At 36.9% G+C, this 17404-nt stretch overlaps 1 protein-coding gene across 4 annotated transcripts in view; it reads left to right on the top strand.

Moving 5' to 3' along the window:
• Positions 1–14359, top strand: part of LOC306845714 (V-type proton ATPase subunit H) — a 36594-nt gene extending 22235 nt beyond the window's left edge. For 2 of the 4 annotated variants that reach the window (XM_079378667.1, XM_079378665.1), the window contains 3 exons: positions 5345–5446; positions 7025–7138; positions 13919–14359. In XM_079378667.1, coding sequence (XP_079234793.1) covers positions 5345–5446; positions 7025–7138; positions 13919–13985 — 283 coding nt within the window. In that variant the 3' untranslated portion in view covers positions 13986–14359. The remainder of the gene's footprint in view (positions 1–5344; positions 5447–7024; positions 7139–13918) is intronic. The other 2 variants (XM_079378666.1, XM_079378668.1) reach the window with 2 other exon arrangements.
• Positions 14360–17404: the final 3045 nt, after the last annotated feature.

The following is a 17404-nucleotide window of genomic DNA, read 5'->3' as shown; positions in this document are numbered from 1 at the left end:
AATTGCAAAAAATATTTTATATAGCCCCATAGTCACCATACAGGTCTTTTTGCATGCAATAATGAAATAATTTAGTAGGAGGGTTGGGAATCGAAAAGCTATTCCAATTTTGGAAATCAGATCAGACGCATAAGGTCAGGAATCTAATTACTTGTTATAAAATTAAATTTAGATTCTGCTTCTCAATTTCTGTATGTGCATTTATTGTCATTTTAAAAAAATCAACTGCAAGAAGATGAAATAGAACTCACTTCTGCACTCACTAGCTGTTTTCTGTGCTGCACGCGAACACTGGACTGAGCTCGATTTTTCGTATTCTTACATATTCAAATCGACATATGCAATCAAGAATTCACTTAAATAGGACCTGCCTGACAAAGTGAAGTAGACCAAAAGATCCTCAAAAGCTACACATCATGTTGAGATCCAAAGAAATTCAGGAACAAATGAGAAAGTAATTGAGATCTATCAGTCTGGAAAAGGTTATAAAGCCATTTCTAAAGCTTTGGGACTCCAGCGAACCACAGTGAGTGCCTTTATCCACAAATGGCGAAAACATGGAACAGTGGTGAACCTTCCCAGGGGTGGCCGGCCGACCAAAATTACCCCAAGAGTGCAGCGACGACTCATCCAAGAGGTCACAAAAGACCCCACAACAACATCTAAAGAACTGCAGGCCTCACTTGCCTCAGTTAAGGTCAGTGTTCATGACTCCACCATAAGAAAGAGACTGGGCAAAAATGGCCTGCATGGCAGAGTTCCAAGACGAAAACCGCTGCTGAGCAAAAAGAACATAAAGGCTCGTCTCAGTTTTGCCAGAAAACATCTTGATGATCCCCAAGACTTTTGGGAAAATACTCTGTGGACTGACCAGATAAAAGTTGAACATTTTGGAAGGTGTGTGTCCCATTACATCTGGCGTAAAAGTAACACAGCATTTCAGAAAAGGAACATCATACCAGCAGTAAAATATGGTGGTGGTAGTGTGATGGTCTGGGGCTGTTTTGCTGCTTCAGGACCTGGAAGACTTGCCGTGATAAATAGAACCATGAATTCAGCTGTCTACCAAAACATCCTGAAGGACAATGTCCGGCCAACTGTTCGTGACCTCAAGCTGAAGCGAACTTGGGTTCTGCAGCAGGACAATGATCCAAAACACACCAGCAAATCCACATCTGAATGGCTGAAGAAAAACTAAATGAAGACTTTGGAGTGGCGTAGTCAAAGTCCTGACCTGAATCCTATTCAGATGCTGTGGCATGACCTTAAAAAGGCGGTTCATGCTCTCAAACCCTCCAATGTGGCTGAATTACAACAATTCTACCAAGATGAGTGGGCCAAAATTCCTCCACAGCGCTGTAACAGACTCATTGCAAGTTATCACAAACGCTTGATTGCAGTTGTTGCTGCTAAGGGTGGCCCAACCAGTTATTAGGTTTAGGGGCAAGCACTTTTTCACACAGGGCCATGTAGGTTTGGATTTTGTTTTCCCTTCATAATAAAAAACTTCATTCAAAAACTGCATGTTGTGTTTACTTGTTATCTTTGATTAATATTTAAATGTGTTTGATCTGAAACATTAAAGTGTGACAAACATGCAAAAAAATAAAAAATCAGGAAGGGGGCCAACACTTTTTCACACCACTGTAATTTATCCTTAATTAGGGTATAGCCTTATTCTATTTTGATCTGCAGTTTAATTAAAGTTAAGCAGAAAAAGACTAATAGTAACACTGCATTTATTTCTGAATATTTATTTAAATAGACTCTATAATGATGAAATACCACAAACGTGAGTTATAATTAAAATACACAAATTCCTTCACAGCCTATTCATACAGCGCACATAGCGCCCTATTTTTACAGATTTTTTTAAACAGTGTACACAGTATAATAATGTTTAATTAAGCTGAGATATAGCACTATAAATTCTTAATTAATTTGCAAATGGATGAAGACATTATAGTACTATATTTCAGCTCGCCCCTCAACATGCACGCGTTTGGTGATTCGGCAGCCCAACACTGAATATTATATTGTGGGTGTTGTATTTTGATTAATAAAATACAAATTATAAAAATTTAAATACAAAAATTTTATTTTAATTACTCCTGCTTCTAAATAAATAAAGCAGTTATTTTTATTTAGTTAAAAATGGGCCAAATGAGACCTCCGAACAAGGCTACCAGAAAGGAAAAAAAAAACTTTAACGTTTTTGCTCAGAATTCATTTTTAATCCCTACATGATTTTTGTCATACAATACGTTATAGCTTGACTACAAGTTTAAAAACAACGCTACAATTGTTATAATCAAGGAAATTAAACTTACCATCATGAAATTTGTCTAGGCGATAATGCAAAAAAGAAAGAGAAACATTGGAAAATAGGCATATTTATTCAAGACATTACTAGGCTGACATCAAAACACATTTATCATTCTTACAATTCACTGCTAGAATGTCCAACTTAAGCGCATGATGAACTTAAAATTGGGTCTATTATTTTTCCTCAACATTTCTCACAAAACAAAATTAATTTCAAGAACAAATTTGATAAGAACAGAGTGGAAATTATTAGCAACACCAACATAACAGAATATTTTCTGTTAGTTTAAGAACAAGCTAAGGAAAGTAAAACCAAACTTTAATGTGGCAATAATTAAGACCAAACTGAACATGGTGTGTGTTTATGGTGTATGTCGGCAATGTTGTCTCGGCAGGGGCGGGGCGGGGCATGGTGGAGGTGAGGCCTGGGTAGACGATATTATCGGATATCATAATGTATATTAAGGCGATTATCGATAAGATATTTTTGACATATCCCCCAGCCCTAGTGGATAGTGACACTGGCATTTAAAATGCAACATTATTCTCAAATGTGCTATAACTAGTAATAAAGAGGGAAAGATAACTTGCTTTTTGGCATCTACAGTGTTCTGTCACACCAAAGCATAGAATGTCATAGAAAATCTCATTTATTGTCTGAATTTTTAAATAAAATCAACAGAATTTGAGATTGAAGCTGAAATTTGTTCAAAAATAACAAAACAGCCAAAAATATATTTGAAGTATTTTTTTGTCTTTCTCCACAAATGCTTAATTGTGACTTCCACTTAAGCTGAAAGATTTATATATAATTTACTGGTTTAATTACCAGTAATTACTTTAAATGTGAAAATTGTTATCAAGTGGCCAGTCATAATTTACAGTTGTAGTGATCCATTTTATAATATTTTCTTAACTGATTGTTTTTTGTTTTTTTACAGACAAATACACAGGTCTTGTCCTGTTAAAATAAAGAAGCACGTTTACTTGAAGCACAAACTTGCTATAGATATTAAGACAACTAAGTGTTGTCAATTTATTGTTGACAGAAAAATCTGTTTGCCAGTTTACCCCAAGAAGACTTAATTCAAGATACAGTGGCTGCAACAAAAAAATTGAATGCTTGTGATTTCTCAATTTCCCTCACTGTTTCCCCCATTACTTTTAGCACTCTCTCCACTCTCCTCTTCATAAAATAGTAACAAAGGCCATAAATACAAAAGAAGACAAAATGATGATTAAGAATATATTAATGTGAATGTGGCTGCTTTAAAACATACATGCTGTGTGAATTGATATCATTCACATGTGTGAACAGTCATAATTATTGTTTTCAGTTCTCCCTGCTTTTAGAATAAAAAGATGTTAGCAGGGGTCAAGTGTTCAGAGAGGGACTGAAATGATTTTTTCAATATTGGGCAAATGGTTAAATTACTGTTTTGAACCTACTGTACTGTTTTTACACAAGTTGTTTTTACTGTCTGCATCGCATTGTGCGTGTTCCTCTCCTCCCTGGTGAACGTCGCACAATTTGAAACCAAAGCCGAGTATCAGCGGTTGAAACTCTCATTTTCATTGTCTCTCAGTAGTTTAATCATGCGTCAGCTCGACCCTTTTGACAGCTCCGTTTAAATCCTAATCTACTCAACTCATTCCTCTCATCACCACCCTCTCCACAATCAGCACAAGGCTCCATTTCAGCCCTCTGCAATTTGTGTTTTACTTCAGTTCATATCCCTTTTTTCCCCTCCATCTCTTGCTCTCAGTGTGCAGGTGATTTGTAGCGCTTGAACCCTCTCTCTCCTTTCTGCACGAATGTTATAATTTCACGCTTTCATGCAATAGAGACTCGTCTCATACTTGAGATTGTTTTTGAGCAGAAATAGATTGAAATTATGTTCCCCAGATCAACAAGCTTATTGCTCACTACAAAATAATTTTCTTAAGCAGTATTTTTGTTGAAAATATCTCAACATCCATAAAAAAAAATATTTCAATAATTTATGATGAATTACAAATCGTAAATCTCACAGAATGTATATTTCTATTCAACAAGGATGCATTAGAATGCATTAAAATCAGCAAATGTGACCCTGGACCACAAAACCAGTCATAAGGGTCAATTATTTGAAATTCAGATATATACATCATCTGAAAGCTGAATAAATAAGCTTTCCTTTGATGGTTGGTTTGTATGGTTTAAATTTGTCCAAATTAAGTCCTTAGCAATGCATATTACTAATCAAAAATTACGTTTTGAAGGTAGGAAATATACAAAATATCTCCATGGAATATGATCTTTACATAATATCCTAATGATTTTTGGCATAAAATCATATTGTTGGCTATTGCTACAAATATACCCGTGCTATTTATGATTTATTTATTTATTGTGGCCAGGATAACACATAAGAATGATTTCTGTTGGATCATGTGACACTGGAGACTAAAAAAACGTCTGTTGAAAATTCAGCTTTGCATCACAGGAATAAATTACATTTTAGAATATATATATATATATATATATATATATATATATATATATATATATATATATATATATATATATATATATATATATATATATATATATAAAAGTTATTTTAAATTGTAATATTTCACAATGTTGTTTTTACTGATCAAATAAATGCAGCCTTGGCAAGCATATACATAAGAGTTATTTCAAAAACAATTTAAAAAATCTAACGTTTTTTGGGCCCACTGTATATTTTCTGAAAACAAGCCATTATTCTTTTCTATTAGATGTATCTGGTTGATGTTTAAATCTTTTTACTGGAAAACAAGGCATAAATACTGTTTAAGGAAACCTTGTTTTGCAGTTTTCCCATACTGAACTAACAGAACCTTTAATGTTTTCCTGGACTGTGGTAGACACCACATCTCCAGCTGTACAGTACCCTGGGATATATTTCCTCAGCATGGGTTTAGTGTTGCCCTGGAGATGTTACTGATTGCTTTTGGGGGCCTGAAATGATTGTGTGTTTGTGCTTCCTGCCAGGATACTGACCAGGTTGTTGGAAGTGTCTGATGACCCTCAGGTTATTGCCGTTGCAGCTCACGACGTGGGGGAATACGTGAGACATTACCCTCGTGGCAAGAGGTGAGCGAGTTTCCTTCATCCATAAATGACCATCTCTCCTACTCTGCGGCTCTACAATTTTAAGACTGTTTCTTAGTACCCAAATATCCTGTAGCTCTGTGCGATTATAGTTCTGAAAAGAGTTATTACCATCTGTGGCAACTGCTTGCATGCGATGATATCAGTGTCAATTTACACTTACATCACTTCAAAGAGAGCAGCATACTAACTCATCCAAGGCTGACCTATTGCAAGATATTGCCCAAGCTTGCCATTTATATTGTCGGTACGTAGCATTCATGATCGGCCAATCAATTTTAGACTTAAGAACGCTATATATAGTTTTCTTCTATAAGTAGAGTGATCCGCCACTCGTGTCCAACTCCGCTGTGAGTGGCTAACCTTCTCCAATCCAGACCATCCTCCACCTGAGGTCATCCTCTCATAACGCACACTCTCACTTTCCTCTTCAAAACGCCCCCATCGTTCAAAGAAACCGCGCTGAATCTATAGGGACTCGTTGGTTTCATCAGCTCTGGTTCTAACCCTGTAATTAGACCACTCCAGAACAAATTAGCTTCTGCAGGTGAGCAGTTGTCCAAAAGAATTGCATTAATTTTGCGACAAGTGCCGAGATATTTTTCCCTTTTGTGTTCTTCAAGCAGTGACTATGGCTACTATCCATCTATCTATCTGTCCTTTTGTCATTCTATCCTTCTGTCTGTCTGTCTGTCTGTCTGTCTATCTGTATCTATAGTACAGACAGCCCTCAAGTGGGAGCATATTGGTTTTGTCAATAATATTTCTTACATAAGGCAACATTTTTCTACCGTGAACATTTCAGATCAAGTTCAAAATGACTTTAAATGGAAAATTGTAAGTGCCATTTAGCAGTTCTTAGAAAGCGCTGTTAGATAAGCTTGAGCTCTTGTGGAATCTTTCACAAAGCATCAACGAGAGTCTGATTTTGGAACCTGATAAAAATGCAGCTCAGGCTTTGAGGGTGCTTGAATAACAGCTCTAATAATTTTGTTTTATTTTGAAAGGATTCATTTGTTGACACTTCCCCTCTGAATATTTCTAGCTGCATCAACGAATCAAATTAAAATTGACTGTGTAAAATTGAACATTTTGTGGTGTTACTGATATGATTTTAAAGAATGAAAAAATTATGAAAAATTATTACATTTTTATAAAATGTTCATTTCAGAATTGTCAATTCTTATTTATTTATTTACTTTACATGCAACATTCTTAAAAGGGCACATTATCATCCTAGCATGGTTGCAAGTTTTGCAAGAATGACTAATGTTTTCCTTCATTTTTTTTTATAAAATGTTACATTCACATTTTTGTCACATTTTCTTTGGAAAATTTTTTTTTTTTATTTAAAAATAAGGACTATTTGAGCTGATGATGAAGGCTTTTTGAGCACTGAAATGCCTTTTCATTTTAATGATTGGAATTTCCAGAAATAATGCAGCTGTTGTTCTGTTATTCCCAGAGTTAAATTTGAAAGGCATAGAGGCCCTGTGTTATTACCCATCTTGCAGAACATAATAATCTGGAACTGCATCTCTCGGCTTCTCTGTCCTTTAGGGTGATCGAACAGCTGGGTGGTAAACAACTAGTGATGAACCACATGCATCATGAAGACCAGCTTGTCCGCTATAATGCCCTGCTGGCTGTTCAGAAGCTCATGGTGCATAACTGGTATGTTCAACTTCATATGCATTAATGAATCCAAAATTTATGTTCAGCACTTATTTATTACATGTTGCTATTATATATTTATTTACAGGATATTCACACAAAAATTTAATCTCTTTAACCTAATATCTTCACAGCAGTTCTGATTGTTGTATTTATTCCTTAGGCAAAACAGCCCCAGTGTTTGTGCCTGACACAACATTGCCCTCAATAGTGACCTAGAATAGAGCTTTCTCCTAATCTCTCTTTGCCATGCAGTAGTAATTTTCTCACTTCAGCATTGCATAATATAATGAATTATTCAGTGGCCATTGTGTCTTTTCAGCGTTAGTTGATCTTTGATTAAGACCCAGGGCACAGAATAAGTAGAAAATACCATGATTAACTTCTCCATGCATGTTCGATGTGTTTGTCAGAGCGGCGAACTGTTGAATCAAGGCAGACGAGGCACTTGCTCAGATTCAGATAGAACAAACACAGCCTAACACTAGTAGCTCATTATTGTGTCTGCATTCATCCTTAGGAGCTTCAGATTACTCTTTAAACAGGGATGATAAACCTCAAAGGCCACGGCGCACAGCATGCGTGTTTAGAGCACAATAGACGTCTGCTGGTGTACATTCAGAGGTGTCATGAAGAGTAATTTTTTGCTGTCAGCGTTTCATTACAGTGGCTTTAAATCAGCCTTTAAATTTAAAGTTTAGCGCCAAATTGAGCAGAATACAAGTCACTTTAAATGCTGCCTGAATGGTATAGATCTCCTGCATAGGGAGAATGTGGTAACACGCTCCATAAAGTATCTCCGAATAATTCATCTTTATCATCGGCCACACTGCAGGAGAAATAAATTTATGGAGGCCGATGCTCAGGGAAGAATTTGTTTCTTAGTATTTATACTGTGAACCCAGACAGAGGGTTTTATATAGGTGTATATGTGTATATATATGTATATATATATGTGTATATGTATATGTATGATGATTTCAATAGCGTTTTCATTTCCTTGCTTAGGAACAGTTCCATCTGCTATTTCTGACTCAGTGGATCGTGGCAATTACTAACCATTAGCTAAATGGCTCAAATGTAATTTTCTGAATTAATTGTGCATAATTTTGAAGCGGTTTGACGTAAAGCTTAGTATGTCACCACCAAAAAGGAGGATAAAAAGCAAGCAGAGCAGTAAGTTTTAATTGTTCTCTGGAATAATGTAATGGTTGCATCTTGATTCAAGTCTCTCAGATATGGACCCAGAGTTAAAAGCGAACTATTAAAAATGGCAATTGGGCTGAAGAGGCAGAGAGTGCATGTATTATATGAAAATCTGAAGGGAGGTGAAGGCCAACTCTTATTTGTATTCTTAATTGGAGGAGGAAATTACAGGGGATGTAATAGCCGGATGATTGAGTTAAGATTTGGTGAACTTGGTTTCCAAGGTGCTCTTCAGAAGAGCCATACAATAATGGCCTTTCACTGCTTCTTCTCAAATGCCATCTTTGCAATCCAGTTGCATCCACGAGTGCCATTTCCTTTTGCTGTACTCTTCTCGAGAGATTTTTATATTGGTTTTGAGATGATGTTTCAATGACGAACATCTGGTTTCCATGGCATTTTTTTTCATAACACGTTGTCTTCATGTTTTTTTGTGTAAAGATACTAAAAGGTTCTTTTTCTTTGTTGTTGTTGGGTTTTTTGGGGGGTGTAGAGCTTTTTTTTTACTCTGAGTTGGATACAGAAAATAACAAAAAAAAAAAGTGTGTGTGCGTAGAGTTTATTTTCCCCTTGAGAGATGTGGTGCTGCCACCACACTATGGCTGTCGCTTTTTCCCATTCTCACTCCATAGAGACTGTTTGGTGTCATGGCAACAGCCGGAGGAGAAGATGTTTTAGTTGGCACAGTTCTAGATGGCCGACTTTGCACGCTGTTAGCTTATTGTATCTGTACCGTCTGGGTTAACCCCTGGAGGTGTGCCGCTGTGCGTGTGTAGAAATTCAGCCAGCAGCTCCGCAGTCTTGAGATGTTGGATGGCACAGTGTTTAATCAATTTTTTTTTTCATGTTTGTTTTGCACAAGCCTTTATGCACTTAAGGACTTCATCTGCGGTCTGCATGATGCAGCTTAGCGTGATATCTCTCAGATATGCTTCGCTGTTATGAAACTTAATTTTATTCGGAAATGAAATCCTGATCGGAATAACAGAAAAAATTAATCAAGAGTTCACTGCAAAACAAGACCAAAGATGATTACACCTTTTCTATGTTATGTGCGTCATATCTTTATCATTTAGAAATAATTTATACTGTGAATGTGGAAAAATGTGAAGAGAAATTGCATAGACATCCAGGTTTAAGACATTATATTATTTTATAACAGACCGTCTAGATAGATAGATAGATAGATAGATAGATGTGGAAAAATGGCATAGACATTCAAATTCAAGACATTCTATTTAATATATTTTATTATGTTATTTAATTTCTTTGATGACAATATTTACAGCAGCCATTACTCCAGTCTTCAGTGTCACATGATCCTTCAGAAATCAGTCTAATATGCTGATTTGGTGCACAAAATTTTTTTTTTTATTATTATTTCATATAATAATTGTGGTTGACCCTGCACCACAAAACCAGTCGTAGCACGAATGGCAATAGCCAACAATACATTGTTTGGGACAAAATTATAGATTTTTCTTTTGTCAAAAATCAGGATATTAAGTAAAGATCATGTTCCATGAAGATATTTTATATATTTCCTATTGTAAATATATCAAAAGTTAATTTCTGATTAGTAATATGCATTGCTAAGGACTTTAAAAGCGATCTTCTCAATATTAAAATTTTTTTGTACCCTCATATTCCAGATTTTCAAATGGTTGTATCTCGTCCAAATATTGTCCTAACAAACCATACATCAATGGAAAGCTTACTTAGTCAGATGATGTATAAATCTCAATTTCAGAAAATTGACCCTTATGACTGCTTTTGTGGTCCAGGGTCACATTTTTGTGGAGACCATGATACCTTTCCCAAGATTCTATGATGAACACAAAACATTTATTTGAAATGTAAATCTTTTGTAACATTATACATGTCTTTACTGTCACTTTTTATCAAGGTAATCCATACTTGCTGAAAATTTTTTTTTTAATTTCTTTAAAAAAAAAGTTAGAATGGTAGTAAATATGAATATAGAATAGTTAATTATGAAGTGAAGTGAAGTGACATACTGCCAAGTATGGTGACCCATACTCGGAATTCGTGCTCTGCATTTAACCCATCCAACGTGCACACACACAGCAGTGAACACACACACACCGTGAACACACACCCGGAGCAGTGGGCAGCCATTTATGCTGCGGCGCCCGGGGAGCAGTTGGGGGTTTGGTGCCTTGCTCAAGGGCACCTCAGTCGTGGTATTGAGGGTGGAGAGAGCGCTGGACATTCACTCCCCCAACCTACAAACCCTGCTGGCCCGAGACTCGAACCCGCAACCTTTGGATTACGAGTCCGACTCTCTAACCATTAGGCCACGATTACCCTAAGTCTGATTATCTTATACCTAATTGATTTCTAATGTATGTTATTATTTGGACATCTTGTCCATTCAGTATACCAACATGCTTTAAAAGTGCATGAGAGAAAAATTTAAAATGTAAAACCTGTCACTCATTTAGTGTAAATCATGATCTAAAAAATTCTGTTAAAATCTGAAAATTTAAAAGAGATTACATTAGCAAATTAGCTGTAATAACTAAACTGGCACATTTACAGAAATTTTAATCATGTGCACTGGCCCTTTAATTCCAAACAGAATAAAGTATACTTTCTATACTTTCGAAGTACCATTTCTAAAGACTTTATAATATTCCTTAACTTTCATCATGAGACAGTGGTGCCATGCCTTGAGAATTCAGTATTACCTTTTCTTGAACTCAGGAACTCTTAAAATGGATAATTCTAGAAGCTCCAGTCCACAGAGTAATAGAGCATTCATTTGAATCCTTTTAGTCATTAAAGTCTCAGACACCTGAGGACGCAGGTAGATTGTTAATCAGCTCTTCAGTTATGAATTTTACAGCAGAGTTGTCTCTTTCTTTTCAGCTTTCAAAATCAGCCACAGCTCTTCAAACACAAGGTCGCCATGGGTCATAGTCGTATTTACCACAGGTTGAATGAATAAGGCCACAGACATAGTCAAGCGTATGGATGAGTCTACCGGCTCTCGCTGTATATTCGGGATGAATGAGGATGAAAACTTGCCTTTGGCAGGTCAGCTAAAATTTCTTGCTGTTTGTTATAAGACCTTGACATTGAACAAAATGAAGGAATCAGTATAAGGTGTCAGTGAAGAAAAAGTTAAGAGTCTCTTGAAGTCATCATGCTGACACCGTGACCCTCACATACATCTTGTGGTTTGGGTCGATTGCAGGTTTGGCAGAAAATTGAATGCAAAGTGCAGCTGATTGAACCCAGTGGAGACTTTGCTTCAGTCTGATTGTTGTCTGTGTCCTGTTTGTTCTGGAGGACTGTGTTTGTGTTTTTTTGGGGGGGTTTTTCCCGATGGCATTCAGTCTAAAATTCTGAGACCACACTGAAAATGTAAGATACAAAGTCTATTTTAAACCTGGGAGAACTTGCTAAATTATGACTCATAGTGCTTTTTGGTAGGAAATGAAAGTAGATTTCAGTATAATGATTCATTTGTGAGTTAATGTTTTTCTGCATACCCATTTTAGACTGCACTAATATTTCTACATTTTTCTTTTTTTATTCATAAGATGAGGGGCCATTTTACCCTTTAAAATGAAGACCTTTATGAAAGTTTTTATAGGGCATTTTAATATATGAATGTCATCTACTGCTGATCTTTATATTAGCTTGAAGCTTTACTTCAATTAGCACAAAGCAGTGCAACTAATCTGACATTAATATTCAATTATCCATGTGTAAACTATTAGCTCAGCTTCTGTCCATAGAAAAGCTCTATCATTTGATGAACTTATGGTGCCTGAATTCAACATTAAGTACATTCGATTTCAGGCACTTTTCTCTACAACTGGGATTTCTAAACTTTTTATCAGCCAAAATGTTCTTGAAGTAACCCTGAGATTATTAATTCTAATTTTGACAATTTAACAATGCATTCATGATTAATGTTTCTTTTATGCCAGTTAATGTCACATGGCATTCAGGTAAACATTTAGCCTCAAACTCCCTAATTTGCTGCTTATTTATAGTTAGTAAGGTAGTTGCTAAGTTTAGGTATTGGGTAGGATAAGGGATGTTGAATATGATCGTGCAGAATATGTGCTTTTTAAGTACTAATAATCAGCCAATATGATAATAATAAGCATGCAACTAGTTAATATTGAGAATTCTTGTTACCCATCTGGTGTAATGCTGAAAACTTATATCCACAAAAATGTTTGGAAATATGTGAAATGTGAAAATAAAGTGATCCATGGTGTGTCTCCAAATGTATTTGTTTATATTAAGCAGCATTTACTCTGAACCAAAAAGTTGAATACATGAGCTGCTTGTGTGTAAATGAACACAGTGCCGTGCTTCAGTCATGCAGGGCATCAGATTTTGAGATTTCAGTTTTATTTGAATTAATTATTATTTAAATTTTTACATTTTATGGCTTAATAATTTTTTTTAGCTTTTCATTAACTCACAAACCCCCTGCAGTTCCACTTTGGAAACCCTGCTCTGCAGTTACTTAATACTGCATATCTCCATAACAAACCCTTGTTTTGCGAGCTAGCTGTGAACATATTAGCTCAATTAATATACAAATTGGCGGTCAAGCTGTTATTATTCCTCATATTTTATGCTGTTTTATCTCTTTTGCTGAGTCCCCAATGAATCAGCCCTCTGATTCTCTCCTTCCATCTCGCCACTGATGTACAATAGCGCGCTGCTTATCTGCTTTGTTTCCATGCAAATATCAGCTGATATGCTGAAGTCAAACCCAGTAGCTGTTTGACAAGCTGCCAGAAATGACAATTAATGAATGACAGGTGTGTGCTAATGTAGCCAATTTGCCCATAAAGAAAAAGAAGACCTGAACTCACATAGTTGTCTCTGAACTCGGAAGAATTGGTAAAGACTTGGTGGTAATTGCTTTCTTGGATACTGTTTATTCTGACATGAATGGTGTGAGATATGAGGCATCTATTGTGTATCGTTTCTGAATTGTATGCTCCTTGATAAGCTGTGCAATCCTCTCTGAAGCACCTGAGGCCTGAAGTAAAGCACAACGCTTAAAAAAGGTCACAGTTAAGGAGAAACTGTTACGAGGTTTGACATAAAGACAGGAAACGCTGACGGCTTTGGCTTGACATCAAGATGGAGGACACTTTGAAAGGATTTAATGACAGATAGCATTTCCCAAGAGTTGAGAAACCACAGGTGCCATTCAGAATGAACTCCATTCTGGTGAAATGGCATTTTCAGTAATCAAAGAGGAAGAAATCGAATCTTGTGAAGCTTATGCAAGAAGGCAGGGTGAATTGAATATAGTTAGATTGGAGAAACAGCTGTGGTGGAAAACGCTGTGATCAAACTTGCATGTCTTTTGTAATCACCTCTTTCCACACGCATGACATTTTCTTTTTCTTTTTTCTCTCACCGAGCTTAAAGTGGCAGCTCAAAAACCTGCTATTTTGCTTCCATAAAGGCTTGAGGAATATCCGTAAATACAAAGAGGTGCATATCAGAGGTGTTCAAAAGATAAACAGGCATAATCATTCTGTGGTCTTTATTTATTTATTTTTTCAGGGAGTACCTGGGGAAGCAGTTGCAGTCCACCGAGCAGTCGACTCCAGCCGTGGCTGCCCGAAGCTGAAGTGCTCCTGTGCTTGTGTGTGAGACAGTGTGTCTGATCCTGTGTTCTTGGTGTGAATGTAAATCTGTGCTATATAGAATGAACATGGTAAACAAAAGCTGAGTTGATGTACTGAACCCTAAATTTATGATTTATTCTTTGTTGTGCTCTACGTCATTGTGTAAAGTTATGCGTCCTTATAATAAAACCACATTAAGTGATCAAAACAGTTCACAGAGTAATATTAAATGTTATTTATGTCTTCGATGTAAAACAGTGAGTATGTATTCCAATAAAGACTCTACCACAACTGTTTCTGTTGAAGAGGGTTTATTTAGTTTTCCATTCATCCATTTTCTTATGTTTTATATAAATAAAATTGTCATTCAGAATTGAAATCTCAGTCTTTGTGGTTAAGTCTATCTATCTGTCTGTAGATACATAGTTCGAAACAATATATGTGGTTATTTCTGATAGATAAATTGACTGGCTGACAGAATCGTATGTCTGATTATCTGAAATTAGTTTTTCTCAGAATAGATGGAAAAATCATCTGAAGTTATTTGCACTTCATCCCAGGATCTTATAGAAACACAGATTGGTTTTCTGCGATGTAGTCTTGCTCAAATATCAGATTCATATGATAATCCTTCAGTATCAGAAGTCCCTGGACCATATCATTCCTTTCAGTGTAATAAGCAATGCAACCACCTTCAGGTCATAATTTTATTTTCTGTGTTTCACAACATTTTCCTTGTGAAAGTGCACAAAAACTGTTACTATACAGCTATTGCAAGCTCTTTTTTAAGATCATAAACTTTGCTCTAAGGTAATATTTTATTAACCTTTAGGAGAGCTTTGCTCTTTTGAAATAATGAATGTTTTCATAAACAAGAAACTGAAGTGTCTTGCAACAACACTATGAACCTCAGATTGTGAAATATGATTTCATAAGTTCATGTTATAGGCCTTATCATTTTTCATATTTCCCATCTTCTTTCTGGTGATGTATGCCAGACTTCTTATGACTGCTTATATTGATCTGCCTCCATTTTTGAGTGTAATGCCCACAACTAAGATCCAGTCAACAACCATTGCACAGAACTTGTACAGAAGTCTCCACCCTATATATTTTCTTTATGGACAGTTGAAACATTCTTCAAATAGTGAAAAATGCCCTCTAGTGTTGGTGAAAATGATCAGAGTTGAATTCTGCATTGTTAACTTTACTCTGTTAAGCTCCGCCCTCAAGACAACTCCGAAGACCAGAGCAAAAGTTGTCTCGTTGCCGTTTTGGGGAAGTCGTGGCCTAATGGTTAGAGTGTCGGACTTGTAATCCTAAGGTTGCGGGTTCGAGTCTCAGGCCGGCAGGGATTGTAGGTTGGGGTAGTGAATGTCCAGCGCTCTCTCCACCCTCAATACCACGACTGAGGTGCCCTTGAGCAAGGCACTGAACCCCCAACTGCTCCCCGGGCGCTGCAGCATAAATGGCTGCCCACTGCTCCGGGTGTGTGTTCACGGTGTGTGTGTGTGTTCACTGCTGTGTGTGTGTGCACGTTGGATGGGTTAAATGCAGAGCACGAATTCCGAGTATGGGTCACCATACTTGGCTGTATGTGTCACTAGTTAACATTCTTCAAAATTTCTCCTTTTGTGTTTTGCGGGGTCTCCCACGTTACACACAGTTCTAAAAATGTGTTGTTCAAGTTAAATCTTCAAGTTAATGTTTTTTTTCCCATTCCATTGCCCTGCTTCTTGCATTTTAAAGGCAAAAACATGCTTGCATGAACGGCCCAGAACATCACAGAAATTAAAATTCCTCATGATGTCAGCTTCTCAAATATTTCCAATCAGATTCATGTATTTAATTTCATGTCACAGCGGGCCTTTTTACACCTTTTATGATAAGGTGTCACACCTGTGTCATTCGTAAACACAAACCCATTTGCCAATTTGCTGCATTCCTTGTTCATCCCAATTTTTAAATAACCTCCCAGAACCTTTTCCATACACGACTAGGCAGACAAGAGCAGATGCAGCCACTGGGTAATTTGTGTTCAGTCGCCCTCTCTTCTCTCTCTCTCTGTCTAAATGGAAAACGAGCTGTAGCTGTAGCACTATCGGTTAGCAAATAGCCCAGTACTCGGTGTGCTTTGTGGATGTCCAGATAGAGATAACCTTCAAAGCCTATTACCACCACACTATCTGACAGATCCACAGCATATGTGGTTATCAACTCATTCGGGATGTGTAAAGGGTCATTTGAATTCTAATAGGGTCATCTTAGGCCTCGTGAAACAAGGTTGTTAGTGGCATTATCTGATGTCTGATTCAACCTTGTTGGGAAACTTGTTTTTTTCTTTCACACCTCTGTCCTATTCAGATGTTGCTTTTGTGTCAAGAATGAATTGACTCACATCTACGATCCCACATCTCAGCAGCGCTGTATGGCATGCCAGTGCTTGTGTGACATTTCCCACACTGAGTGGCTGCTTTAAGTAATGTGCGACGCAGACATCCTTTTGCCATAATCAATGATGAATTTGTGTAAGGGCTCTCGGAGGCATGTCGCTTTGAGAACTCTTCGCTGATGGCTTTTGATGCTGCATGTAGCATTCTTGAGGGCTGTTTTAATAAACGGCCTCTTTTAGTGACATTAAATGCACTGAACTAGGACAAAACGTCTAATTGACCCTTCGCAGGGAGTTTGATTGATTTGCAGTTGAAGCAAGATACCTTCCGATGTTCATTCATGTTTATTTCATGTTATAACCTGTAAGGAAGAGACGATCGGTTCACGTGCTGCTTGCCAGCTGTCAGTTTAATGCATTAACTAATTAGTTATGAAAAATAACGTTATTTTAAATATTTTAACGCTGTTAAAGGGTTAGTTCACCCCCCAAATGAAAATTCTGTCATTAATTACTCACCCTCATGTCGTTCCAGACCCATCAGACCTTCGTTCATCTTCGGAACACAAATTTAAATCGGACAGCAACGCAACTGCAATGTTCCCAGGTCCAGAAACGTAGTAAGGATATCGGTAAAACAGTCCATGTGACATCAGTGGCTCAACTTCAGTTTTGCGACGCTACGAGAATACTTTATTTTGCACAAAGAAAACAAAAATAACATAATTTACTCAACCATTCTTCTACCCCGAGTTACATCTTCCGCCATTTTAGAGAGTATCACAATGCATACGCACGCTTTCCCCTAAGCATAAACAATGCTTAATACGTCAAATACATTCTTAGGTACTCTCCAAAAGGCGGAAGACGTGACTCAGGGGAGAAGAATGGTTGAGTAAATTGTTATTTTTGTTTTCTTTGCGCAAAAAAAAAGTATTCTCGTTGCGTCGCAAAACTGAAGTTGAGCCACTGATGTCACATGGACTGTTTTACCGATGTCCTTACTACGTTTCTGGACCTGGGAATATT

This window comes from Barbus barbus (assembly GCF_936440315.1).
Source record: "Barbus barbus genome assembly, chromosome: 26".
In the NCBI taxonomy this organism is placed as follows: Eukaryota; Metazoa; Chordata; class Actinopteri; order Cypriniformes; family Cyprinidae; genus Barbus; species Barbus barbus.
This window is presented reverse-complemented; position numbering and strand designations above follow the sequence as displayed.